Source organism: Lobosporangium transversale (genome assembly GCF_002105155.1).
Source record: "Lobosporangium transversale strain NRRL 3116 chromosome Unknown BCR41scaffold_13, whole genome shotgun sequence".
In the NCBI taxonomy this organism is placed as follows: Eukaryota; Fungi; Mortierellomycota; class Mortierellomycetes; order Mortierellales; family Mortierellaceae; genus Lobosporangium; species Lobosporangium transversale.
The window spans coordinates 692,238-718,223 of NW_019028991.1; the positions used below are offsets into that span (position 1 = coordinate 692,238).

Here is a 25,986-nt window from a genome sequence, read left to right on the forward strand (position 1 = left end):
TGGATGATTGTCGAGCAAGAGATTCATGTATTCGCAATCTACCTTTGTTTATTTTTGAGTACTACTACTACTTAAGTGAATAGAATGAATGTTTCTGAAATGAGATGGTGTGTCAAATGACCATCCCCTATTAATTTCCCTATAGTCCAATTGCTCATTTGAACTCATGCTTTTGACCCAAGAGTGTAGACACGCAAAGTGCGCGTTTGTTTGTTGAACTCTGCATCCAATGTTTCCAAACCAACAGGCCTATTTGGAAGATCGACCTCAAGATGGTAATCTTTACCTCCATCCACTTTCTTTCCTTGGCTCTTGGCATGAACCACAAGTTTGTTCCGCAAGACAATATCAACAGTGATATCAGAGGAATTCACCTTTTTTTTTTTTTTTTTTTTTTTTTTTTTTTGTTTGTTATTCAAAGGGTAAAAAAAGTTAGCCTACAGTCCAAACCTTTATATTCAGTCCTAAGGAAAAAAAAAAAAAAAAAAACTCCACCTCCAGACCTTGGTCAGGATAAAGAGTGAAAGCAGATATGAAGAAAAACATAATCTCTGTCGATTCGCTTACATGATTAGGGAATGGGATCTCAATTATGCTCCCTCCAGTGCCATTGGGGCATGATAAGGTCCGATGATCGAGTATAATGTCATCCTTTCCTGCTACTGGGACGTCGGACTTGTTCAAAGGCTCTTGGGACTTTGCTAGTTTAGGAGCCTTGCTGGTCTTCTCCTCAGCAGGGACCTCCAAGATTGGAGCTTTAGGCTGTGGTATCAATTTGATAGGCCGACTGGGGATTTTATCCTTGGATCGAATTGGCAACATCCCAATGGTATCTTTTAATCACAGCAGAATAGGTATCATTTTTTATATAAACCTTAGATACTCCAATTATCAAATCTCCAGTGGCGTTCCCATTTATAACTACATTCGAAAATATGGAGGAGTGGGTTACCTCTGTCGAGCACTAGACGACATTTCTCTTCAATCCAATGAAAGACCACCTCTATGATATACATTCCATAGGGGTGATCCTTTTTTGCTCTCGTCAATACATCTGCGTGCACACAGCCATCAATGACAAGATACCCTGGTTCATCTACAAACATTGATGAATTTGCAATTTCCTGTCAATTAAAATGTTGATATTAAACCCCATATTTCTAAGGATATACTTTGCTGAATAGGAATCACCTTTAGATGTGTATTTACGTGGCTCGCCTATATGGACAGGCACCTCATACACAGATGGTTGACCGTTCAAAGTCTTCTGGATCTCATATTCGGGTACATCCGTTGGTTTGGTAATCTTGTCTGATGAGCACATGTTGACAAAGACCTTGGTGCCCTTTGGAAAAGTGGATTTGTTAGTTTCAAGCAAATGGCCTACTTTGGCTTCCTTGGCAAGTTGTATCAAAACTACAAATCCTGCATCAGGCGTGATAGTTATATAATCTGTCTGCTGCTTGTCCTTATGCCTATCTGCTGCATGGAAATAGTTCATCATAAAGTCCTGAGCCATTTCTGGATTCTTTCGAAACATTTCCATCATTTCCTCTTCCCCTTGTTCTGGGGCAGAGTGGACGTCAGAGCCAAAGAGAGAAGGATGATTGGTGTGCTTAGAAGATTTGGCTTTAGGGCTCGTTGAAGGAGAGGCATTTTTGGGCTTTCTGGCAGCCATATAGTCGGGGCCAATATCTACATTATCATTACGGACCCAACCACCATTGACTATCAGACTGCCTTCACTATTTACAAAGACGTTGCTAGGGTCAGTTCCTGATAGCTTTATGAATTCTCTTGCCCCGGGGTAATCTTCATCAGAGAAATCAGGGAGTTTCGACTTTTTTTTCGACATGTTGCACAGAACAAGTTGAATGTAATGAATGCAAAGACAGTTTTTGGAATGTGGTCTGTGACAAATCGACAGGTAGCACAGGCGTATGATAAGCCACGTAGTAACTGAACCTTCGACTTTTTCCCTTTTGTAGCATCGCCCGTGGCACAACTCCTTTTCCATCTTTTTTTGAATTCATCCCCACATCTCTCTATTTCACTACTTTCCACTCATCTTGATTCTTTTGCAGTATTTCCCTGGTCTCGACTGCATTACATTTTATAAAGTCTTTGCGACCAAAGACCATATCATGTCACGGAGGACTTTTGGCACAGCCACAGTCCAAGGCGCAGCACAACAGTCCCAGGCCCCACAAAAGAGATCATGGATCAAGACTATTTTCGCCTTCTTTCCCTTCCTCGCATTGGTCACAGGAGCATGGCTGTATGCCTTTCATCTCGATAGACTTGCCAATCAATCCATGGTCCGTGCAAAGAAGAATATCGCCAGCGACATAAAGTCTAGTTCACGGATTGAGCAGTCCCAGTCATCTTCTACAGCGCCGTCAACTTCTAATCAAGATGGCACTGTTATTGGTGATTCTAAAGACAATATCTTTTATTTCGTTCAGGTATAACAGAATCCATATTCTTAGATGATTTTTTTATGTTTAAACAAAAAAAAAAAAAAAAAAAAAAGGGGGGAAATGGAGATGACCATAAATGTGGCTAGTCTCATTCATAACCTGTGATCGATATATTGAACCGCCTTGATCTTTTTTTTTTTTTTTTTTTTTTTTTTTCCTACTGCTTGCTACTGCATTTTTCTAGGTCTCGGACCTTCATATTAGTCGATTCAGAAAGGCAAGCACTACCAATTTCTATACCTTCCTCTCCACTGCACTACCATTGGTCGAACCTGCTTTTGTAGTTGTCACTGGAGATTTGACAGATGCTAAAGATAAGCATCTTGTGGGATCTATGCAGTACATGGACGAATGGATCACCTATAGAGATGCACTTGAACAGTCTGGTGTCTTGAACAAAAGGAATGGCACTTTTTGGCATGATCTCCGTGGAAACCATGACTGCTTCGATGTTCCTAGCTGGGACAGCAAACAGAATATGTTTGCAGACATGAGCGCTACCAGAGCTCCTGGGTTCATGTTTGACGTCAAAACTGGGTATGGTAAATATGGTTTCATTGGAATTGACGCATGTCCAAAGCCTGGCCCTGCAAGGCCCTACAACTTTTTCGGTCTATTCGAGACACCAGATATGGACAACTTAAAGCAGCGATTGGATTTAAGCAAGGGCAACAACCATACCTTTGTAGTAAGTTATCTCATCTACTTTATTGCGCTCTCAAAGTGACTACAATCGTGTCAGCATATTTTGCTAATATTTAGATCTTTTTTTAGTTTTCACACTACCCAGTAACAACGACCATGTTTGGTGAGACCTCTACTGGGGAAAGCTTTGCAGATTTGTCCAAGGCCTTCAGTGTGTATATGTGTGGCCATTTACACAAGCTCAAATGGGGTAAGAAAATAACATATAAATAAGGGTATTGCCTGGTAAGAAACGTGTTTCAATTGTTTCAAGCACTCATAGCTTCAAAACTTTTATGATTATCATTCTTAGGTCTTGGTGATGCTCTTCAGACCTACCAGCCCACACATTTCTTGGAATTAGAAGTTGGAGATATGAAGCAGAGTGGGATGTACAGGATCATGGTTGTCGATCATGACATGATTTCATTTACGGATGTTTCGATGTCTATGACTACCATTCCACCCGCTCTCATTCCCAGTCCAAATGGGGGTATCGCAGTCGAACCCGATAATATTAATAGAGCCGAGTCGCAGGACCAGACTGGAGAAGAAGATAAAGAAAAGATTCGACCTGCTCTAGGACCTAGGTTGCCCACTAATCCCGTAGTCGTTGTTTCCAATCCCAAGGATTCCCGGTACTTGATTCCAAAACACGAGCCCGTCAATAGGATTGCAACTAGTACGCATATCCGGTTTTTGGTATGGACAGATAATCAAGTTCCTGACGGTGATCATGAATATATACGTAAGGATATCAAGATTGAAATCTTGATAGATGGAAAGATTCATGAGAATCCAGCAAGATTTGCAGGAACAAGGGCTGAGGACAAAAGCGCAGACAACGATTTCCTTCCACTCTATGTCTCCGAATGGGACCCACAGAGATACAATGATGGAGAAGACCATAGACTTGAGATTAAGATTATGGATCGATTCGGCCGTGTTGGAAGTAGCAACACTTTGTTTAGAGTTGATGGAGAACGTTCGGACATGAAGGGAGGTTTTGGAGAATGGATTATGTGGGCGAATATTGCATTATTGGTGGGTATTAATGCACATCATGCAACTGATTTTTTTTATTATTATTATTACTGTATTTGAATGATTATATAAATATACTGCATTATGACAGTTGAGGATGTCATACTAAGCAATTTTATACTTCTGTTTACATAGATCAAGGCTCTCTTCACTACTGGCTATCTTTCAGTGACCCTCGTTCTGCTGATCCTACCAAAGCTGTATTCGCTTTATCTCCAGACATCTCCTCCACCCCAACAACCACAGCCAAAGACTGCCATCGATATGTCCTCAGATTATTCTGCATTGCAGGATCAGCCTCAGTTCAAGAATAGATATGATGCATGGCTAGATCAAAAGCGCCGTCATCTATATCGTCTGTCTTCAACATTATCGTCAAACTCTACCGGTCATCGATTTTGGAATCGTTTTGTCAACCATACTATCCATGCACACGTCCTTCGTTTTGTGCACTTCTCAACTCAGCCAATATTGTTCTACACAACCCTGATATTTACACTTATGTTGGTGACGGTACCACATTTTTGGGGCAACTTTGTGCCTGCAGCAGGCGAACAGGGACAGGGATATTTTTATTTACAGGGCATCTATTTGCCTCATGCTGGTGGACATTTGGGGGGAGGCCTTGGAGCAGCTAGTTTGGACCGTGCAGGACCTGAAAGAGTCCATGAGCCTTTGAGGGTTTTGTCTGGTGCAATTTCTTCTATTACAAAGGGACGACTTATGTCATCATATGCTTCTTCATCATCGTCGAACCTGTCTTCGACACCCCAATATGACAGTACTGGAGGCACTTGGATCCCAATGGCAGATACTTGGATGAGTACGATCTGGACCGTAACTTATGATCTCGTCATCTTTCTGTATTATCTGACATTATGCGCCACACCTTCTGGCTATCTGTATTCACCCTCCAATCCTCATCGTTTAAGACCTTACCATCGGACATGGTACATTCGATGTCTTATCTTTGGGATCTGGGTATTCCGATGCTGTTCTGTCTTGATGACTGCAGAGCTCTATGGTCCCAGTGTAGTCTGGACAGGGATTGGTACATGGTGGCTCATTATTGTAGGCTGGATGATGTTCACTGTTGGATGGAGTCGTTCACGTGTGGAGCGCGATATATTACTCAGGAGAGGAGATGATGGTGATGTTGAAGTGAAAGTAGAAGGAAATGAAGCGTTTGGTACAAGCATGTCTACGGGAGATGAAAAAGCCGCCTTATTCATTCAAAAGAGTGGCCATTTTACAGAGGAGTATGATGGCGAGGAACTAGGGGATGGTGTATCTGTAAGAGATTCAGAAGCGAAAAACAAACGACTACCAAGGACTAGAAAAGATTCCAACGACGCATAGATCTTGTAATTCATAGAACTCCTAAATGTATAAATATTAATTTGATTAAATAGCTTGTCTATAGTCCTTTTATTTTTTCTATGTTTTTTTTATTTTATTTTTTCTAATGGTAGCATAGGAATACTTAAAAAAAAAAAAAAAAAAAAAAAAAAAAAAAGGGGTATCTTATTGTTCCTGAATTGTTGACTGATGATTATAGGCATGATCCATGAGGAGTGATGCAATACCAGTCCAAGGAACATTGACAAACGTCATACAGCACCTTAAACTCGGAGGCTGTTTTACCAAGGCTTCAATCTCCTGTCTTGATCCTACTCCAGAAGTACTGATCCCACTTCCATTTCTGTTGTCGTATGAAGGAATTGAATGGCGTTTGCCTACTTGTGACGATGGTATAGAGGAGTTTGGATGGGGATTGTTGCCTGCGGTGTTGAGAGGATTGATGTTTGTGGAAGTTGGGGAGGTGGGCGCATGTGCTACTGCCTGTGCCAATGTTGCCATGGATAACCTGCGCAGCGATTGAAAAAATGATCCCGCAGAAAATGATTTTGATGATGAAGAAGTATTCGGAGGCACTGGTATGGATTTTGCAGAGTTGGCTTGAGTGGGTGACGAAGGAGATACGTTCGGGTTTTCTACCTCGGGTTGATTATTTGAGTATCCATTCTCCTTCATGTTCGTGCTCGAGTTTGAATAATGTCCACCAGAACCAGGAATAGGTGGCAAACTCTTTTCTGTTGTCGATAGTTTCGGATTATGTGTTGAGAATGATGCTGAGACAGGAGCCTGGACGGGCGAGGTAGGGGCTGAAGCATGGGCGTTGGTGTTGAGTGGTGATGAATCATCTCCAATATTGGACGCGGTGATTGCGACCTAACAAGGAATGCGAATTAGTTATGGTGTTTATACAGTCAGTATGCTAATGCAATTCATACTAAAAACAAAATCAAGTTAGATCTTCATATATATATAGAAGTACCTGAGCATGTCCACGACCACCTGGTCCGCGCATCATGACAAATTCCGTGGGCACAGTGTGCGGACCAAATTTGAACCGCTTTCCTACTTTTGTAGAGGCCTTTTGCTGATAAATTCCGAGCAAGTTCTGGAAGCCTGCAGCGCCTTGAAACAATGTGATCTTGTTCCCGCCCCCAAACCCACCACGGCCTGACGTATTAGGAAAAGGTTTTCCGATCTGTACCCCATCATTTGCAGACGGTGGTTGATTCCATAACGTTTCATGAGGTATTCCTGGCCTTGATTTTTGAGGATGATGTCGACTAAATGCTGCTGTTGGAGATGAAAGCCCTCCCGTTGACGCTGTTATTGTTGTTGCTGTTGCTGTTGCTGTTGCTGTTGCTGCTGTTGCTGTTGCTGTTGCCACTGGTCCTGAAGAAGGAAGGGTCACTGCCAATTCTACACAGAGGTATTCATTGTCCTGAACCATAAGTTGCTCAAATGTGTCCTCGTAATCATCGATCACATAATAAATCAATGGCCAAGAACACTCTACTGTTGCTTCTTTGACATCCACACGAGCTTTTGTGGGAAGAGCATATACTCGTTTTGACACATGTTTCTTTGTACAAGTCATACTGGTCTTTGTGACACCGGTGATAGGATTTGTCTCTGCCACGCGTGAACATACCGCTACAGTCAACTTGCAAGGCAGCTTTGGATACATGTAAAAAAAAAAAAAAAAAAAAAAAGTCAGTAGCGAGAAAGACAGAAAAAGTGGTCTTTCAATAGATCCTTCCCATGACATTCCGATTTACCTGGACAATAACGTTCAAGAAAAATGTATCTTTCCAAAGCACTACTTCCTCTTGTTCTGGAGTCAGGATCGAATGTTGTGCTTCTCCATGACTCTGGGCATGACCTCCCTTGTGCACATTTCGTTTCACAAAAACAGGATCAACACCTAGCCCTCCATTCTCAGCTTGAAGTGGAACTCTCTGGACAAAAAACAATAAATCGTCGTTCCTGTCATCGGAATGTTCTGATAAAAAGAAATCATAAAACAACTGTCGCCATCTTGGATCTTGACTGTCCAGATCTTCTTCTTTTCCATCATTGTGGGTTATTTCTTGTGATTTCTTGGAGTGATGTAGATGTGAATGGGGATCCTGATGGTTCCCTGCCGATGCTGTTTGTGTCTGTATTTGTGTCTGGCGCATGACCTGGCTCTTGAGCCTGTTCTGGTTCCCATGGTCAATGGGACCGTGCAAGTTCTCTTGCACAAGTCTTTCCAGGATCGTTTTGAGATTTGACATGGCTCTTTATTTATGAAGATTATGATATTTCCCACAAGGCACGTCTATGCCAAGTAGTAATGGGTTGATGATATGATTTTTTTTTTTTTTTGAAGAGATTAAAGGGTATCTCAATTAGGAACCGTGAATGTGGGTATTGCGTTGTGATATCAGAAAGAAAGAGACAGAACTAAGAGAAAAAGAAAATGGGAAAAGAGAAAGAGAGGAAAGCAAAAAGGAAGAGCTTATTACGCTATTATTTGTTGTTTTTTAAATAAAGAAAGTGTGGTAGTGGAAAGTATTTTTGAAAGAAGAAAAGTGTGGAAGAGTGGAGGCAAGGGAAGAGAGATGCCATGAGCTCCCCCTGTATCCCCTGTCCCCTATTCCCTGTCCCCTCATATGCTAACAGCCTTCAGGTTCCTTGCCCGTGACCTATTTCATTCCCCCCTGATGAGAGCTATGTACATCATACATGTCATACATGAACCGCAGTGGCGTTGCACCAGGGGGGAAGACCTTCTTTCATTCATTGACCAGAATTAATATATGTAATTACTTTCCCCTTTTTCGGAATCCTTCCCCTGGCCAGTGCGCCCTCGGCGTGATCACAACCTAGTTAGAATTGCTAGCAAAGCGATAAGCTGCGAGGATTGCTTGGAGCAGAGAGTGCTTAATCTGTAAAGATAAAAGACTCTGCCTGCCAAATATTTAAGTGGTGTGGCTATAGGTTCCTGCTAGGAATGTTCACAAACAATCCAAAGATGCAACTTCTTCTATGAGATCCCTTCCTGCTTTATTATTAAAAAAGACTGATTTTTCGAGCTTGGGGTCAACAAGGCCGTATGCAAATATGTAACTATCATCCGTGGAGTATCAAGTGTTTTTAGGTTATTGCCTTTACGTTAACTTTAATTCACTTGGTCCATGCATCCCTCTTTGAGACATCACCAATTAAGATCGAAAGCTTCCATCGGCGCTTTTTCGGCGCCTTAACAGTCCGTCTAAATCTTCAGTGAAAGTAAAGAAGATACTCCCTTTTCGCTTTTTATCCTCAATCTTCTTTGTGAGATTTTACATGGTTCCTCGCAGCATTAAAATAGTCATAGGGGGACAATTACGACGTGATCAATTACAACCTGAGTGAGCTATTTCACGTAATGATGGCCATCTTTTTTCTTCTCCACAGCATGCCTTTTGAGTGATAAGAAATAAGTCAGGGACCAAATCATTTTTGTGCCAAAAATATCTACTTCCGTTACACAATGGATGGTTTTTTTTTTTTGTTGTTGTTGTTGCTGGCAGTGCATGTTTGTTTTGTCTTTTATACCATTTGTCTGTCTTTGTGTGGATGTTAGATAATAGCACCTGAGCATGTGCAGTTGCTTGCATTAGGTATAAAAAGCCTGCTTTATTTATTTTAGGCCATTCTTTTTCGTCTCTTCAACACACTTCTATGAACGACGATCGAATTGCTTCAACAAAAAATAACCCTTCCAGTTGCAATACATAGTTTTCACTACATTCATTACATTCTGGACTTTCTTTTGTAGTAAAGTCGACAAACATACAAACAAGAAAAAAAGTCATGCTATTACGACCGATCTCTCTTTTGATACTACAGGTATTTCTTTATCCATACCATGCCCATGTGGATGGACAGGCCAGGCTATCTCCTAATGTCAAAGTCTGTGCGGCCTTTTGTCGGTCCTGGACAAAATTTTATATTCAAGGGGGGATCGAAATCATCAACAACGTCAACAGTAATGCAAGTAGTCAGTTTTATGCTCTGGACTTGGCATCTTCTTGGACAGCGGATGCACCCATCTGGATCCAACTTGATCAGGCAAGAGGAGGAGGAGCAGGCGGGCCCGAGACCGCCCTTGCAAGCGCTGTCGTCTCTCCAGACGAACAATATCTATTGATCGTAGGCGGGATGTCTACTTTCGGTTACCTTTATAACATTGTAGACAAGACCTGGAAACCATCCAAGGCCAGAGTATCAGCCCCACAACGAAACTCTGCAATGGGTGTTGTTGATCCGACAACAGGTCTGGCATATTATGCAGGGGGATTTCAGGAGGGTGATAATACAGGCATGGTAGTCTATGATTTTAAATCCGATAACATCATTACAACCTTGACAATCCCACAGGGCATTATGACCGACCGATCATATTATGCAGGTGTCTATAGCAATATGCGAAAAAGCATCCTGTACTTTGGAGGCAACTCAAACAGCAAACAACATGTCCTTGGAAGCCCCGGGATAGTCACAGAGTTTGTACCCTCGAACAGTTCATGGTCTTCCTTGGTGAGTAATAAAGAGAGCAATGTGAGGACAAAAGAGACGTCATGGAACTGATTTATGTGCCATCGATCTTTTTTTTTTTTTTTTTTTTTTTTAGAGCACATCTAACTCTGGGCCAAGTCATCGAACCAATACATGCATGGCGGTTTGTAAGGCGAACATTTTGTCTTGCTCTCTTGAAGTAAATATCGATCATGTACTTTAATCCAAAAAAATGAATGAGCTGAACGTATTGTCATCATCATCCCGCGCCTTTGATAAATAGCAGAGGATGGCTCAAAAATTGTAGTATTCGGAGGACAAGAGGATACCCATACTATTGCTGATGACATTTGGATACTGGACATCCCCTCATCGACTTGGATCAAGGGTCCCCAGTATGGTTCCTTACGACTTTGCACTGCCTGTACTATTGTCGGAAATACATTCATAAGTTGGGGAGGTAAAAAAAATACTTTTTTTCTCGAGACAGTCAATATGAATGACAAAAAGACATATTCTCATCAACAAGAGAAAAAAAAAATAAAAACCATCCTCTGATTTGAATCAATGGATATATTGGTATAGGGTACGATGGCGTAAGCATAGTCAATGGGACACTGGTGCTATTTGATGTATTGACCCACAAATACATCAATGCCTATTCGCCTCCACCTTCCGTGGTGAATCACCGGAAGCCCACTCCTGGATCCCCGACGTCAGGATCCGGGTTAGACTCTTCTACCTCAGCAAAACCCATTATCATTGGAGCGTCGTGCGCAGTAGTAATCGTCCTCGCAGCCATGGCTGCAGCCTTGATATTCTTGTCCCAAAAGCAGAAAAAACTGAAAAATAATAACTGCAAAGGAATGACCGTGGGAAAAAAGGGCCACGAAAGAGATGTTCTAGCTCGCAACCCACAGTGTCAATCCCAGGTTCAACGCTCTCCCCAAGAAGTTCTTCCTAAGGCAGCCGCGTCTCGTGAATGGGGTGAAAATCAGCATGAGGATTCAACTATGGATAATACATCTCTCTCAATGCAGCAAATAGAGGAGCGTGAGAGAGAAAAGCAGAAGCTAATGCTGGCTATCAGAGAACAACAAGCCCTGATTCAACAGCATCAGATATTGCTTGGTCCATCATTGAATTACCATAGCCCACAAACCTACCTGACAGGAATGCCATCAGAGCAACAACGACAATGGCTGCCGCAGCAACAAGGACAGTTGCCAATAGTACACTCTTCATTGTTTGTACCTACAAATCCATCGTTTCGCGACCCACAATCGATGCCTAGAAACTGGTAAAACAGTGCCACTAAAGCCATCACAACAATAATAAAAAAAACCCCCAACATTGCATTCATAATTACAATCCATTTCACATTCATCATTTTGATTTACTTTTTTTTTTTTTTTTTTTTTGAAATTCCATGGTTTCCATGTTTGATCCCGTCGAATATTTTCCACCAGAAGTGATTGAAGTGATTGCCTCGTACCTGCTAACAACAGAGCTTGCGGCCTGCTCGCGCGTCTGCTGGCAATGGCGCCAGGCCTTCAAACATTCGCTGTGGAGTGAATTCAAGGAACCAAGGCAGGAGCAAGAGAATGAACAATCTACAGGATTAATTCAACCCAATACCTCATATCTACAGTATTTAAGAAACACTATTCTAGAAAACGAGCATCGATTTCAAGTCTTGAGTCTTCAAAGTTTCGAGCTCGCTACTTTACTTACTAGGGAGGGGTCCAAATGCGTTCACTTGAAACGACTTCACTGCAGAACCTTCAATGCGCCTGTGTGTGAATATGATTCTGGCGATGCCAGTGTTCCTATTGATGGCTCTGGAGATTCGGACAATATCTCCGAGGAGCTCCACAAATACGCGACCTTAATTGCACAGAATCCGAACCTTCAGTCCTTTTCTTTTCAAAGTCTCTCTACAGCACGGAGTTACTTTTTTTATAAGCGCCTTCTGTCCACGCTGAACAATCATTGCTTGAACATCAGGTTCCTTACTCTTACTTCGATACAAATACCACTTTCAACCGTGCAAATGCTATTTTGGAGCCTACCAAAAAGACTCGAGGCTTTGGATTTTCGAGCGAATGCGATATTTTGGAGCAGCTATAGTCAGAATGGTGGACAAGAATATCCCTATGAGCAGCTTCGAAGGCTTGTCATTTCCATTCGTGGACATAGATATACTAATAATGTCTTCAGTGGCCTCCTGAGACGCTGCCCTAACTTACAAGAATGTTGTGTCTTGGAGCTGTTCGACTATGACATGAGGTTCCTGTTCATGGATCTGTCCCGATACTGTGTTGGACTCCAAAGCCTTGAGATCACCCAACAGGCGGATGTTTTGCACCCTATGCTCCGCCATATCGATCCATTAAGCACCAAGCTTAAAACCTTTCATTTGGGCGGAGATTTTACATGTCGCACATTTTTTGTCGCCACTATACTCGATCTTTGGTGCAATACCTTACAAGATCTTGAATTCGGACAGGATGTGAGATTTCACGCTCCTGGTCTCTTGAACATTCTCACGAGATGTCCTAGCTTGAGGCGATTGGTGCATAGGATCCCTTATGTCGACCCACCAACGCAGGCTAGGGACTACATCAATCGAGGTGGGTTGTTGTTGAGTGATTTCAGAACCAAGTTTTGGGTCTGTCTTGGTCTACAAGAACTGGAGATCTATATAACAGATAATCGACATTTTGAAAGGGTTTGGACAAATCAAACGCCACTAGAGCTGGTATATGAACAGCTGGGGGCACTGAAAGATTTAAGGAAATTGAGGCTTGGATGGCTCTCTATGAAAGACAGCGAACTATATAATAGCCGTATACGAGGTCCCCTGCGGTTAGATTTTTCGCTCGAAGGCGGGCTTGAACTCCTGAGGGATTTGAAACAGCTTGAAGAGTTGGATATCTTTCGTATCCATAAAATCTTTGTAAGGCAAGCAGAAGTGGAATGGATGAATGAGCACTGGCCTAGGATACGAAGGATCAGAGGTCTGTTGGAACAGAAACGAGATGCGCTGATGGCCGAAGAGCAGGACCAATATGATGAGTGGGATGAAGTTTACAGGGTTCCATTTGTGGATAGGAATAAGGCTTGGGCCCGAAGGCCGGAGGAAGAGTTCGAACATATTAGCTGGTTGAGAAAACAACGACCCTGGGTAGAAATTTGCTAATTCAGTTATTTTTTCTTTTTCTTTTTCTTTTCTTTTCTTATTTAATAAAGTATATTTATATAATCTACAAGGATGAGGAAAGGTATTTACTCTACGAGGAATGCTGAATGGGAATATAAACATTGTAACTAAATACATACAAAGTTGCAATGACTCTGCGCTACATTAAATTGTTGCCAAGCAGGCTAGTTTTAGGCACTCTTTTGACCCCAGGCATGAGCAGTAACCTGTGCCCACATGACATTACGCTTTCTAGCATTGACGGGGTCAAATGCGAGGCGGTAATTGACAGGGTGCTGGTCAGCATCATACTCGAGAGGGATGTCGCTGCCATTGGCATATACCTCCAAAATAGGCAAGTTGACATCGCCTTTATATGGCAAAGGCTCAAGAGGACTAGTCACCTTGCCGAACGCATAAACCTTATTGACATCGTTCAAGGAGCTGACTGCGCCTCCAGCGAACGAGAACATAGACAGACCCTCACCACTTACACCACCAACGCCATACGAAGTAACGTTGTAGAGCTTGTGCAATGAATGGGCTGAGAGTGCACAAGCAGACCCGCAGCGACCATCGGTCAAAAATCGAACGTTAGCAGGGTTATTAGTCCAAGGATAGCCTGCCATGTCGCCCCCACCTAGAGTTACGGGATCTAAGGTGGTGGAGTTCGAATAAAGAGCCGGGCGTCCATTGCGTGTCAAAGTTACCGGGTGAAGGAAGAGATCGTTGTTCTGGTAAGGAGCTTGAGTCGTAAGGCCAAGGTAGATGCCAGCATTATAGAGATGTCCTTCTGAGGCGTTGAAGACAGCGGCGCTTAAATCTTGAATCGAGGGGGTGATCCTCAAATCTGACCGGAGAGACTTGTCAAGGTCGCCCCGGTTAGGGAAGATTAACTGAACAAGGAATGAAGCAAAGTTTACAGAACCGCCACCGTTGCCCTGGAAATCAAATAGAATCTTCGTGATATTGCGAGCGTGAAACGCCGCCAAGCCATCAGCAGCCACTTGCAACTCTCCTTCGCTTTCAACTCCATGTGTGTGGACGACGATGACGCCGACATCGGGCTGGCTCTGGAGTTGGTAGAATACTGTGCCATTACCAGCCACCAATTGTTGAGCCGTAGGCAGATCGGTATCTCCTCCTGTAGGATCTTCTGAAGGAGCAGAGGGGACAGCATCGAGGAATATACTCTTCTTGGGAACTGGATATAATTGTCTCTTACGGACCTCATGTTCGCGCACAGTCTCGAGTTCACGTCTCTGAAGATGTTTTGTTGAAGGGAGGTCCTGGTGTCTCTGAGTAAGGGGCAAACAGACGCTGGTAACATAGCTTTTTACGTCTGTAAACTGAGCCTCATTCAGAGCAAAGACTCTCCACTCTTCACTTAGACGAATCGAAGTAGGATTGTTAGTGCACTTGAGTTCGTAATTAACTCGTGCCTTATCAGGTAGATCAAGGCGTTCGGAATATTGGCCTGAGGAGGTGGTGAATACACCCCTCTTCTCGTCAAAGGTCTCACTAGCAAGAGCTTGATTTAAACGGACACCGCGGTCTTTGGAGAAGTTGAGGGTATCGGCAAATTTGATGAGGTGCGTCAATGCATCCTCACCATCGATCGTGACCACCTCACAGTCATCGTAGCCACGTCTGGTAAAGTCTCGGTAAATACGAATGGACTAGAAGAGAAGGAGAGGGAAACTGTGAGCAAATGGGGGGGGAAAGGACGATGCAAACTGCTTCGGTTTTTCTTTACCTGTCTCCCTTGAACCACAGGGGCATAGAGTGCAAAAGGTTGTCCAAATGCGTATGCAGTGTAACAGTCAACTTTTTTTGTGCAAATTGACATCAGAAAATAATTTCTAGTTAGAGTCTTGATCCTAGCTCGTACAAATGTTATCTTTTTTTTTTTTTTTTTTTTTTTTTGAGAGCTTACTGTTATAACTAGCGTGGGCATCATAGAGTCCATTAATAGCCCTAGAGACATCTGAGTGAAAGCTGTAGTCACTAGTGTACTTTGTCTGTCCAATCCGCTCAAACTCCTTGGCAATGTCCACAGGGGGGCAGGAGAAGGGTGCCTTCAGATCTGGGGTCAATGCTGAATCACGGAAGACATAGTAATCATTGAAGAAGGCATGAAGTGTCTTCAAGGTCGCACTTGCCACCACTGGATCATATGGAATGGCTTTATAACAAGCAGAGACATCGTCGTAAGTGATTGATGAGCTGTTCTTAGAACCAAGCACCCCACAGGCATCCACTTGAGGTATTGGAGGCGTAGGTGCAGCATTAGAAAATGGTGTCAGAGTAGCGAACATAGCCAGGGATACTGACAGGATCAGGTTGCGGAGTGATAGAACAACCATGATTATGCGTTTAGACTTTTTCAGAATGGAGATTTAATAGGAATAGGGGCATATAAAGAATGTTTTCGTAATAAATAAAGGTAAGAGGAGAAGTGGTAAGTGAGTAGCTGAGCAGCCCTTGTAGAATACTGATGGCGAAAATCAAAGAAGGTAGAATACGAGCTGTACTAATATGAAAGAGTGTAGATGGCAGTGCTGTGACCGATCGTCATTGGCTTCCTTATTTGGTACCTTAATCCCAAAACAGCGGAAATCAAAACAAAAAGCGTTGGTAGAAAAGTGCGTTGACTCTGTCATCAAAGATTCAGCAAAAAAGAAAACCTTTCTGATGGGTTGTGGCAGTGAAGAGGCCAGACATGGACTCTGCGGCCATTATCTTCACCAAGACATTTAAAATGGAGTGCCCTGGAGTTCGCATGTTTTGTTTATTCAGTACAATGCAAATATCACGAGTTTTTATTTGTAATTAACATTCAAAACTCAATTTCTATTCTTGTCTCCAAACAAAGCTTTGCAGCCACTCGTCTCGCACTTTTGGTGAAAACAATTTAGAGTTCGCACTGCCACCTTTTGGAGATCTTGCTTCTGTGCTGGAATGTCTCTCAGTGGCAATGTATATAAATTTCATAGACATATTATCCTGTGGACCATCTGTGGACATTTGCACGCACATTTGTACAGAAAGATCTGAACCTTGCGCCAAATCAGATCTCTCCAACTAAAGTCCCCAGCCCAATGTGTTCCTAGCTAAAAAAGATAGTTCTAACCCGGTGCGCTAGAAGAAGTGTTTTCGTGCTTAAGATGTTAAAAACGTGCTTACAGCGTTCGTTGCACACGCTGCAATCGAACTAATATCTATTTGGTTAGCTCACTTTCTAGAAACCAGTTTGTAGATTTCATGGCCAAAGCCTGCCTTACTTGGAATAGGTTCTGAACTCGAATGCCATTGATGCTGTCTCAAGCATCTTAATTAATACACAGTTATCGAGAAAGTCGGCCCCTCTAGCGCTTACTTTCTCCAGCACCACGGAAAATAGAGATGGATAATAAATAAAAAGAACTCCTATGTTTTTCGCTCATGAAAGGCAGGACTGCATCGCGTCTTTTAAAGCGAATAAAGGTATAGTAAAGCATCAGGTTCAGTATAGAGAGGATCATCTTCCAAGCTCAGCAGTATTTTCATCAGCAGAAGGCAAAATGAGCGATAAACTAAGGAGAAAGGTATCTTTTAGTTAATTTAGACGTGACGAAGGCAAGGAAGTAAATACCTAGCGGTGAACCATATAAGAATTCTAAAGCAGGTATGAAATAACAGCAACAAGAGTTTCAATGGCAGAAATTAAATAGAGGCTCTGTTCAAAGGTAGTTCTCATTGTAAGATAAAAGGCTGAGGGGAAAGCATTGCAGTGGGCTTCATGAAGGGAACAATGGTACTTATCAAGCTCACAATAACTGGTACATCCAAAACATCAAAAACTTACTATGAGCTTGGGCGGAGCATGGGCGCTTATATGGGGCTTGGGATGTACGTAGCTGCATTTGAGCTTTATTAGCCTACCAATTCAAATACGGTTCCATGAGGGCAACAACAAAAAAAACCCACACTGTCAATGGTAAAGACCTTATAAATGACAGGATGTTGTTCATTTCGGTCATCATTAATTATAGGCTGCTTATTGCCCTAATCATTTCTTCCTTGGGAATACCAAGCCCTGTAGTGTGTCTAATGAAATGAAACACGCCCAACAAATGAAACCAGTACTCAGAATAAATGGAATGCCATAAGTTGATGTACCTGGCCTCGAAAATGTAATGTTTAACGTTTAGAATTCTGATTTTCGGTAGTCCGTTGGATGCAGCATGATTTGCGCCTCGTCTTTCGAATGCATTTTTTTTTTTAGATTCGGAGTTCTGGTTTGTTACACAGCCACTCGCGCACGCACCCACAGATCAGATATAAAAAGGACCTTGTTTCTCTCATATTTTCATTCAACTTATCATTTCTTTCTACTCCGATCGACTTGTTTCTGATCTTCATATTCTTGTCCTAACTTCGTCATCTATTCAATTACCGCTATTGACCCCTTTATAATCACTTTACCCTTTACCTTTATCATTAGAGAAGACCTCATTAGAGAGGCCGTTATTTTTAGTGCACACATTTCGCCACCCAATCATCAATCCAGATATTACTTAGCCTGGAAAAATGAAAACCCTCAACACTATTGTCTCGGTGCTCACAGCTGCGGCTCTCGTCTCTGCTGGGACATATCACGGCTTTGATCCTATGTCATCACCATTAGACACAACCGTTGCTCGCGGCTTCATCATTGAGTATGAGGATGGAGTCATGCACTCTAACGCCTACTCATCCTTGGATGATCATCAAGTTTCCTATAAGGTCAGGAATGAGTATGGCATCTTCAATGGTGTAGCTATTTCTGTCCTCTCAGCCCATGATGGCAACGATTTAGCAGTCATCCCCACTATCAAAAATGTCTGGCCGATCCGTTTATACTCAATTCCAAAGCCTCGCCCTTCTGCCATCAATGCTACGGACCCAGCAGCAGCCTCCTACCACTCTATGACAGGCGTTGATATTGTCCACCGTAAGCTGAAGTTGACAGGTAGAGGCGTCAAAATTGGGGTGATCGATTCTGGCATCGATTACAACCACCCAGCCTTCGCAGCCCGTGGTGCCACCAAGGGGTGCTTTGGGAAGAACTGCCGTATTGCGTATGGATGGGATTTTGCAGGGGATGAGTACAATGGTGGCAACGAGCCCACGCCTGGGCCAAATCCTATGGACTGCCAAGGCCATGGCACACATGTTGCAGGTATTATCGGAGCGGATGCTCTGAACATCAAGTCCAGCCTTAAGCCTCCACAGCCATTTGTAGGCGTGGCACCTGAGGTGACTTTGGGCGCGTATCGTGTCTTTGGGTGTACAGGTAGTACCACAGATGATCTAATCATGGCTGCAATGGAGCGCGCATACCACGACGGTATGGATGTAAGTTGGAAAAAAAAAAGACTGCATACATTTTTGTGACACAAACAAATACAAACAAATACAAACAAACCTTTTTTTTTTTTTGTCATATCATAGCTGATCAATATGTCCTTAGGCGGAGGATCGGCTTTCAAAAGTAATCCACCAGCTGTGCTTGGCGATAAACTGATTGCTAGAGGGATGGCCATTATTGTAGCAGCTGGTAACGATGGAGAACATGGTGTCTGGATGGTCTCAGACTCAAGCCTTGGTGATCTCTCTACTTCTGTGGGCTCCTTTGATAACATTGTTGGTACTTATGCTTACTTCACATACGCTGGAGGTAGATACTCTTATGTGCCTTCAGATGCCTATGGCAAGGCCATCAACCTCCCTATTTCTGCCACTTTAGTCCCTGTGCTCCATCAGAACGGTACACTTGCGGACGGATGCAACGCGGACGCATACGGAGGCTTAAATGTCAAGGGGAAGGTTGTCCTCGTCCTCGGAGATCTCGCCCGCTGCAAGTCTGGTGACCGCGGTACGATCGCCAAAGAGGCTGGTGCAGCTGGCATTCTGATTCAGACCATCCCTTTTGGCTTGGGAGGCGTCGGTGGCATCCCGGAGTTCCCTATGGCATCCATTGAATACAAGACCGGCACAGAGCTGATCGCCGCTTACAAACAAGACTCTCAACACAGGCTCACTTGGAGTAAGACACCAGCCAGCTTCTGGGTCGAGGGCGGCGGTCGACCATCAAGCTTCTCTTCCCTTGGTGTGGATGGTGATCTACGATCCAAGCCCGATGTTTCGGCTCCTGGTGGGAACATCTTATCGGCTTTCCCTCTCAAATTGGGGGGATACAAAGTCATGTCTGGTACCTCTATGGCTGCACCTTACTTCGCCGGCGCACATGCTCTCTACATCCAAGCAAAGAAAACCAAACCACGTGGTGATGATGTTCGCAAGGTCTTCAAGAACACAGCTACTTTCTTCAAGGATCCGATCACAAACACTTACACTTCGGCTGCAAAGCAAGGTGCTGGTCTGCTCAATGTATTTAATGCCCTTACTGCCACATCCTCCATTACACCAGATCACATAGACCTTCTGGACACAAGCCATCTCCAAAGAACAGTCCAGATTACTCTTAGCAACCATGGCAAGGGTACAGAGACTTACACCTTATCGCATGTACCAGCTGATGCCCTCAACTCGTACCCAGGAAACAATACATTCCCTCTGCTACAGCCAGTCCTTGAGGCTGACTATGCATCCGTCACATTTTCGACCACGTCGGTCAGGATTCCAGCAGGCAGGTCTGCAACCGTCACTATTCGATTCCGCGAGCCTGCTGCCGGGAAGAGCTCTCAATTCCCATTGTACTCTGGTTACCTCACTGCGACCCCTACGTCCAAGGACGGTATTCCTATCAGCATTCCTTATATCGGCCTCAAAGGAGATGTTTCTCAGGTCCCAATCATGGATACTAGCCTTGGGTTCCCGGCCTTGAGTGCTTTGGATGTCGCGACTGGTAACCTGACCGATGTCTCGAAAAAAGGCGATTATCTCTTTGACCTCACATCCATGAAGCCTGTGGTCTTGACTCGTCTGGGCTCGCATACGCCTTCAGGGGAGATCCGTATTTATGACTCCCAGAATGTCTTCAGAGGGTACCTTAGCTCAAAGACTGGTACAGCTTACGGCCCCTTGGGTAGGCACAAGATGGTAGATGATCAAGGTAATCTTGTCTTTACGTCGAGAATATGGGAAGGCCAGGTTATGGAGTCCAAGACCTCAACGGTACCTGTCAAACTACCTGCTGGTGTCTATAGAATTGTTGTTGCTTCTCAGAGGAAGTTGACTAAGGGCGTATACCCTAAAGACTATGAAGTGTTCGAGATTGGTAAAGTCCAGATCTAAAGGGGAACCGCGAAGGCGAGAAAAGAGAGAGAGAAGTGAATAGATTTATGTGTTTATTATTGTATCTTCTTTACCGTATCCACCTACATTGTATATATATTTGCATCTATTGTACACAAATAAAGAGAAAATATACATGAATTCAATGCATTCGCAATCATCAACAGTCATATGTTGTTGGAATAAAGGATATACTTGTAACCTATTATGAAGTATAGAAAAATAAAGAACATGCTGGACAAGCCTCACAGCAAAGGAAGTTTCCATAATTTGCTCCGCGCGTATTCAAACCTCAAAGAGTTGCTACTTCAAAGAATAAAAAAAAAAAAAAAAAAAAAAAAAAAAACATAGTATGCATAGCATACTCAGTGTCCTTGGAGCCCACATTGATATAAACCGCTTCTTTGAATACAATTCAAAGATGGGCGTAGTTCTCTGAGAGCTGTCAGAGCAGGTAACTCTCTTAAAGATACTATGCATACTGAAGCGAAGACCCCATTAAGCTGAACTGAGCCGATTCCAAAGCTGCGTGCCTAATAAATATTATGTTATCAGGATGCGGACGGCTACTTTCCTGCCAGTTACGAAAGCTTCTGCGGATTTTCATGGCTCATATGGCACCTGTGTCGAGTTGCGGCTCCTCGTATTGTTTGATTTGGTGAACTAAAAGGGTCATATTCGGAGTGACGTATATTGGTGTATATAAATTTTACCAACGTTCACCTCTTCATCTCCCTCAGCCTGCGGGGCTTCAGCTTCAAATAATGTAAGCCAAAGTTCAAGGTATATTCGAACATTCCACTGCTGGAACCAGTTACCTCAAGTACTAGCGCACCACTAATTGTCCCCATTACTCTTACTATCTCACTTCTCAATCTCATTCGCTAGGTAGGCATCATTCCAATAGGCGCGCAGGTCCTTTTTCAGGCGTGCGATTCCCGCAAGAACCTGATGTCGTCAAGGAAGAATTGACTAAGGATGCAACAAGGAGTCTATAATTAATGATAATCAAAAAAGACAATGCCCCATCGCCCATAAGTGGCCTTTCCGGAAGCAGTATGGCAATGTTGAGAAGCACCTTGGCTTCATTGCTGGTCTCTTGGCACCAAAACTTGAAAGCTGGTAATCAATTGCCAAAGTTTTGGGCTCTAGCTGCTATTTTGTAGCATTGTCACATGATTAACTTCATGCTAAGCCCAACCTTGTACTACATGTTTCAGGCCAGTATTAAAGCATTAATCTGTTCCTGACTACTTACTACCTCTCAATCTACACTCCTTTCTTTCTTTTCTTTTCTTTTTGAGTAAAAAAAAAAAGTTTCTTCGCCATATCCTAATAGTACCACAATTCGATTTTGATGAATGTCATATCAGCATCACTTTGAACTCTTTGGCATGTGGTAGCTCTTCTTAGCCATTTTTCTCGAGTTGTGAAAATATTCGCTTAATCTCGCATTGTCGCACACCAGAAACCATTTCCACATTTTCAAGGAGTCGATAGATCTTTCTATCCATCTGAATCTGATTTACTTTGATCTAGGTGATGATCTTGAGGAACCAATTAGAATATGCGGCCGATATCAAACGCAGATAAAGATAGACCTGTTATGAGAAGACTGAACTCACAAATGAGGGCGGAGGCGACAAAAGGCCGAAGAAGTGAAGGAAGTGAAAAGATCAAAAAAAAAAAAAAAAAAAAAAAAAAGCCAATGAAATAAATAGAAAATAAAGAGGTCAGAAATAAATAAATAAATGGAGTGTATACGCGTGCAAATGCAGGGTCTTTTTTTTTTTTTTTTTTTTTAAAAAAAAAAAAAAGAAAAAAAGTGTGGAAATGGCATTCCTTTTCACATCGCTATTTCTAAACTTTAAACCAGGTGCGGAAGTATTTTTGTTTTGGATCTCTTCCTTATCTTTTCGATCGCAAGGAAATGTGGAAAAAAAAAAACAAAGAAAAAAAAAAAAAAAAAAAAAAAAGAAAAAGGTCGCAAGGGAATATCGGAAGAAAAGGAAACTAAACGGAGGAAAAGAGAGAAGGACAAAATGGGGTCTTTTTATGCTCCAAACCAGAGTCGAATCTTTGTGGAAACCTCAAAGGCGAACAAGGCTATAACTATGTTCCATAAACCTCTGCCCCCCCTCATTTTTATTTCTTTCTTCTTCCCTTTTACTCTGTGTACCAGAAGAGATGTACATTAATGTCTGTGTAACCACATACTCACTAAATATACCCTGTAGGGTGGTATGGTCAGTCAAGAACAGTATAAATATTTGTGAACACTTTAAGAATGTTGTAAACCATCTGGTTGCTTCTCTCTAGATACACCCCTCTTCTTCTTCCTCAAGGAATGCGCAATCATTTTGTTTCTACATACTTCTTATAAATCACATCATACGTGCCTCCTTGACTTTGTTCTGCCCACATTTCTCTTCAACCTTTCTGCTCTTAAAAAAGAAAGTCAAGATGGACAAGGGTACTTTATATTACTTTGACATCACCACTGGTGATCCCCTCTTCTCCGGTAATCACAAGATCACAGAAGATGGGGCCTTCTATGAAGTCGAGTGCGTCCTGTCTATCAACAAAGAGGACGGTCAAGAGGTCAATAATATCGTTACAGATATGGGTCTACACCCAATCCGGTTGACAAAGATAGCCTACAACAATTACTTGCTCAATTACTTGAAGAAATTGCGCCAAACAGGTCTCTTCAAAGAAAATCGAGGCCTTGAGGTCGAGGTGAAGGTCGCTATGATCCAGATGACCATCAATTTCGACCATACCTCTTTCTTTACCACACAGAGAAGCATAGATATCGCCCAAGAACCTGATTTCGACAAATGGGGGAGTATCATGCCTTTGAGGACACGAAGCGATGGTTCAAAGTACTTTACAGTGCTAAGGGACGCGATCGAGGCTAGGGCGTACTAAATGTCTAATGAATGTAGCAATAGCATTTATCAATAGTCATTGCAAAAAAATAAAAAATAAAAATAAAAAAGACAGACCCTATTCAAAACAATGAGATGGCTGCAAAGTGACACAAAAACCAAGATTAGACACATTGGACATTAGCTGAGGGAGAGTGATTTTGATCAATAGTAAATTGCATTTGCTTGGTCTTTATTTTTTATTATTATTATTTTTTTTTTTCCTGAATCGTTTGGGTACTCATTTTGGTATCGTTGGATTTGCGCGCTCTACTTCTCCTGAATGGTCTGGAGTCTCAGGCCTGGGAACTGGTGTAAGCATGATAGCGGGACTCCTGTCAGCGTTGGAGGGGAGATCTGACCCTCGATGGTAAAGTGGAGGAGGGTCAGTTTCTCGGATGACAGACACCCCATCCACTGTTACACCCATCCTTGAACTTGGGCCCATACCTGTACGTTGACTTGCGCCCCAGCGCCATCGTCGCGCAAATATTAAAGTCGATTGGAAAGGATGATCTGTGATCACAAAGCCCTCTGAAGTTTCTGATTACACCGGTATTATTGCATTCAAGTCTTGAAAGCCCCTCATGTCTGCTGACGCTGTTGCTGTGGCTTGTGTATCTACAGCTGTCGATGCTATAGCATCAGAACCACGCGTCTGGAGCAGAAACAGCAGTAGGTAAACAAGCAACGTGTTTCTGTCCAAAACGTAATCTTTTGGGACAATGTCCGATGATCTGTTTCGCCATTCAAAAGAGTCAGCTGTTGGAGCCGCCTCTTTCTGAATTGCCAACATCCAGTATCAACAGAGATCCCGACTAAAAGTCCGATGAGTAAATCATCTCGTTTCCCCCAAGCGTGGGCATTGTTTCTATCATCATCTACATTACCTTCATTATCACCAGGGTCCACTTGCGAGCGTGGGTTCATACATAGGCCGTAGAGGATGGGATTAGTAGATGCAGCTTTTGTTTTCCGACAAACATAGGGGGACTGACAGTCCATGCCGGGTCCACATGTGTGAAGGAAACACGATCCTTGGATAGCATACTCCCACTTTTTACATGTCGTTGATGATTTTCGTAGGCCTGGGAATTGAGCAACACAAGATTGGGTATATCTGAGCCCATCTCCATATTCGTTTGTGTTGCCACTGCTATCACCACTGGGAAGTGATGGCCCAAAGAGCGAGAAGTGGTCTCCTATTAAACAGTTGGAGCTACTGTTTCGGTTGATTTTGCCGACCCCTGGTGCAGGCAAATGGAGGAAGTCACTGACATAACAGAGCTGACCTTGGCAACTGATAGGATCCTTTGTAGATCCGGGATCTGTAATGTCCATACAGGAGTTTACGTCAGAAGTGCTACTGTTATTATTAGAGGAGATGGTCATATTTGTTACTGTTGGTGTCGGTGCCCCACAGAGTAAGGAAGTAGGGACACATTGGGTGTTTTTAAAACATGTCAGGCCCAGTGTGTTGTTGAGTGAACATCTCTTGCACCGCTGAGGAAATGGAGGGTAGCCAGGAGGAGGAGAATATGATGTAGGCTGCGTATTGGTAGAGTTTGTGGATGCGGGTGCAATTATGGCAGCTGATGCCCTCGAACAGAGGCAGTCAATAGGCGGGGGGCGGTTGTTGTGGCTGTAGGGATATCTCTTTTTTCAAGGAGCGAAAAGATTATTTTTGGGAACGTTGTAGTTGTTGCAGTTGTTGCAGTTGTTGCAGTTGTTGCGGTCTGTCAAGGACTGACAAAGGGTTTGCAAGGAAAGGTAAGTGAATGAATAACAAGAATGATAATGAGCTGAGAACTAGAATGGATTCACGAATAGTTTTATTGCAGACTGAGGTTTACTATGTTACAAATCTATCATATTTATACTTGTTTGACTGAAGCGGAGACGCGCTTCAAGAACTCTAAATAAAGCTTACTCAAATATTTCCTAAGGACTTTTACCATATGCGGAACTTCAAGTGTTGAGTTAACTTAATACACAGGATCCGAGGAAGATATCTGGTGCAATCTTATTTCAAGGTTCCTTGGCACTATAAGCCTTGGTTATTGGTTTATAGCTCTTCTAGAATCCTTGGAGCTATTCACGGAGCTAGAAAACTAGGAGACGCGACTTGGCTTGACAGGCAAACTATGCATGGAGGAATGAGTGAAGGAAATGAGCGGAACAAATTAATCAAGCACACGTGATCTTTTTCAGATTCGAATCAGACAAAAGTCATTCATCAATTCATGAGCTAGACATTGCTTGCTGTTCGTGACACGGTCGTAATGGCATAATGTTGAGATGCAATAAAGAGCAGGAGAGTGAATAAATAGATTCTTACATGGGAATGGGGTTGAATTTTAAATTGTGCATGTGCATCCATCCAAGGACGAGGCAACAGGTGTCCCGAAGGGGGCATTACAGAGGGTCAAAGATGAAATATGTAATTGACAATTTAAAAAGCCAT

General features: G+C 42.9%; 9 protein-coding genes across 9 annotated transcripts; 5 read left to right on the forward strand and 4 right to left on the reverse strand.

Annotated features, from left to right (window-relative positions):
- Positions 1-29: 29 nt before the first annotated feature.
- On the reverse strand, positions 30-1,887 carry BCR41DRAFT_351346 (pre-RNA processing PIH1/Nop17-domain-containing protein). Its single transcript, XM_022023785.1, has 4 exons — positions 1,192-1,887; positions 953-1,096; positions 568-833; positions 30-374 (listed from the first exon to the last, which is right to left on the reverse strand). Exons 1-4 carry the CDS (start codon positions 1,853-1,855, stop codon positions 165-167), a joined length of 1,284 nt encoding a protein of 427 aa, XP_021882674.1. The 5' UTR covers positions 1,856-1,887; the 3' UTR covers positions 30-164.
- A 118-nt stretch (positions 1,888-2,005) lies between these two features.
- Positions 2,006-5,613, forward strand: BCR41DRAFT_385683 (hypothetical protein). The gene is made up of 5 exons (XM_022027699.1): positions 2,006-2,465; positions 2,665-3,168; positions 3,255-3,375; positions 3,478-4,208; positions 4,344-5,613. The coding sequence occupies exons 1-5, from the start codon at positions 2,145-2,147 to the stop codon at positions 5,565-5,567; spliced, it is 2,901 nt and encodes a 966-aa protein (XP_021882675.1). The 5' UTR covers positions 2,006-2,144; the 3' UTR covers positions 5,568-5,613.
- A 111-nt stretch (positions 5,614-5,724) lies between these two features.
- BCR41DRAFT_421229 (hypothetical protein) lies at positions 5,725-8,166 on the reverse strand. Its single transcript, XM_022029998.1, has 3 exons — positions 7,343-8,166; positions 6,547-7,239; positions 5,725-6,440 (listed from the first exon to the last, which is right to left on the reverse strand). The coding sequence occupies exons 1-3, from the start codon at positions 7,838-7,840 to the stop codon at positions 5,733-5,735; spliced, it is 1,899 nt and encodes a 632-aa protein (XP_021882676.1). The 5' UTR covers positions 7,841-8,166; the 3' UTR covers positions 5,725-5,732.
- Positions 8,167-10,558: 2,392 nt separating this feature from the next.
- Positions 10,559-11,470, forward strand: BCR41DRAFT_36427 (hypothetical protein). Its single transcript, XM_022026018.1, has 2 exons — positions 10,559-10,569; positions 10,695-11,470. The coding sequence occupies exon 2, from the start codon at positions 10,910-10,912 to the stop codon at positions 11,411-11,413; it is 504 nt and encodes a 167-aa protein (XP_021882677.1). The 5' UTR covers positions 10,559-10,569; positions 10,695-10,909; the 3' UTR covers positions 11,414-11,470.
- Positions 11,471-11,538: 68 nt separating this feature from the next.
- BCR41DRAFT_395151 (hypothetical protein) lies at positions 11,539-13,311 on the forward strand (the record flags this gene model as incomplete). Its single annotated transcript, XM_022028704.1, has 1 exon — positions 11,539-13,311. The coding sequence occupies one exon, from the start codon at positions 11,539-11,541 to the stop codon at positions 13,309-13,311; it is 1,773 nt and encodes a 590-aa protein (XP_021882678.1).
- Positions 13,312-13,502: 191 nt separating this feature from the next.
- On the reverse strand, positions 13,503-16,003 carry BCR41DRAFT_404628 (hypothetical protein; the record flags this gene model as incomplete). Its single annotated transcript, XM_022029371.1, has 4 exons — positions 15,909-16,003; positions 15,248-15,692; positions 15,068-15,138; positions 13,503-14,990 (listed from the first exon to the last, which is right to left on the reverse strand). Exons 1-4 carry the CDS (start codon positions 15,972-15,974, stop codon positions 13,503-13,505), a joined length of 2,070 nt encoding a protein of 689 aa, XP_021882679.1. The 5' UTR covers positions 15,975-16,003.
- Positions 16,004-18,027: 2,024 nt separating this feature from the next.
- Positions 18,028-20,592, forward strand: BCR41DRAFT_303880 (peptidase S8/S53 domain-containing protein; the record flags this gene model as incomplete). The annotated part of the gene is made up of 2 exons (XM_022020736.1): positions 18,028-18,690; positions 18,787-20,592. 2 exons carry the CDS (start codon positions 18,028-18,030, stop codon positions 20,590-20,592), a joined length of 2,469 nt encoding a protein of 822 aa, XP_021882680.1.
- Positions 20,593-23,055: 2,463 nt separating this feature from the next.
- Positions 23,056-23,523, forward strand: BCR41DRAFT_395154 (hypothetical protein; the record flags this gene model as incomplete). The annotated part of the gene is made up of 1 exon (XM_022028705.1): positions 23,056-23,523. One exon carries the CDS (start codon positions 23,056-23,058, stop codon positions 23,521-23,523), a length of 468 nt encoding a protein of 155 aa, XP_021882681.1.
- Positions 23,524-24,064: 541 nt separating this feature from the next.
- Positions 24,065-25,057, reverse strand: BCR41DRAFT_36459 (hypothetical protein). The gene has a single exon (XM_022026047.1). The coding sequence runs from the start codon at positions 24,912-24,914 to the stop codon at positions 24,159-24,161; it is 756 nt and encodes a 251-aa protein (XP_021882682.1). The 5' UTR covers positions 24,915-25,057; the 3' UTR covers positions 24,065-24,158.
- Between the last annotated feature and the right edge of the window lie 929 nt (positions 25,058-25,986).

Coding starts and splice junctions, on each gene's coding strand:
- BCR41DRAFT_351346 (XM_022023785.1), bottom strand. CDS start 1,855: ATGTCGAAAAAAAAGTCGAAACTCCCTGATTTCTCTGATGAAGATTAC. Junction 1,097..1,191: donor ACGTAAATACACATCTAAAG/GTGATTCCTATT, acceptor CAATGTTTGTAG/ATGAACCAGGGTATCTTGTC. Junction 834..952: donor TCGTCTAGTGCTCGACAGAG/GTAACCCACTCC, acceptor TGTGATTAAAAG/ATACCATTGGGATGTTGCCA.
- BCR41DRAFT_385683 (XM_022027699.1), top strand. CDS start 2,145: ATGTCACGGAGGACTTTTGGCACAGCCACAGTCCAAGGCGCAGCACAA. Junction 3,169..3,254: donor GCAACAACCATACCTTTGTA/GTAAGTTATCTC, acceptor ATCTTTTTTTAG/TTTTCACACTACCCAGTAAC. Junction 4,209..4,343: donor GGGCGAATATTGCATTATTG/GTGGGTATTAAT, acceptor CTGTTTACATAG/ATCAAGGCTCTCTTCACTAC.
- BCR41DRAFT_421229 (XM_022029998.1), bottom strand. CDS start 7,840: ATGTCAAATCTCAAAACGATCCTGGAAAGACTTGTGCAAGAGAACTTG. Junction 7,240..7,342: donor TCTTGAACGTTATTGTCCAG/GTAAATCGGAAT, acceptor ATGTATCCAAAG/CTGCCTTGCAAGTTGACTGT. Junction 6,441..6,546: donor GTGGTCGTGGACATGCTCAG/GTACTTCTATAT, acceptor ATTCCTTGTTAG/GTCGCAATCACCGCGTCCAA.
- BCR41DRAFT_36427 (XM_022026018.1), top strand. CDS start 10,910: ATGGCTGCAGCCTTGATATTCTTGTCCCAAAAGCAGAAAAAACTGAAA.
- BCR41DRAFT_36459 (XM_022026047.1), bottom strand. CDS start 24,914: ATGACCATCTCCTCTAATAATAACAGTAGCACTTCTGACGTAAACTCC.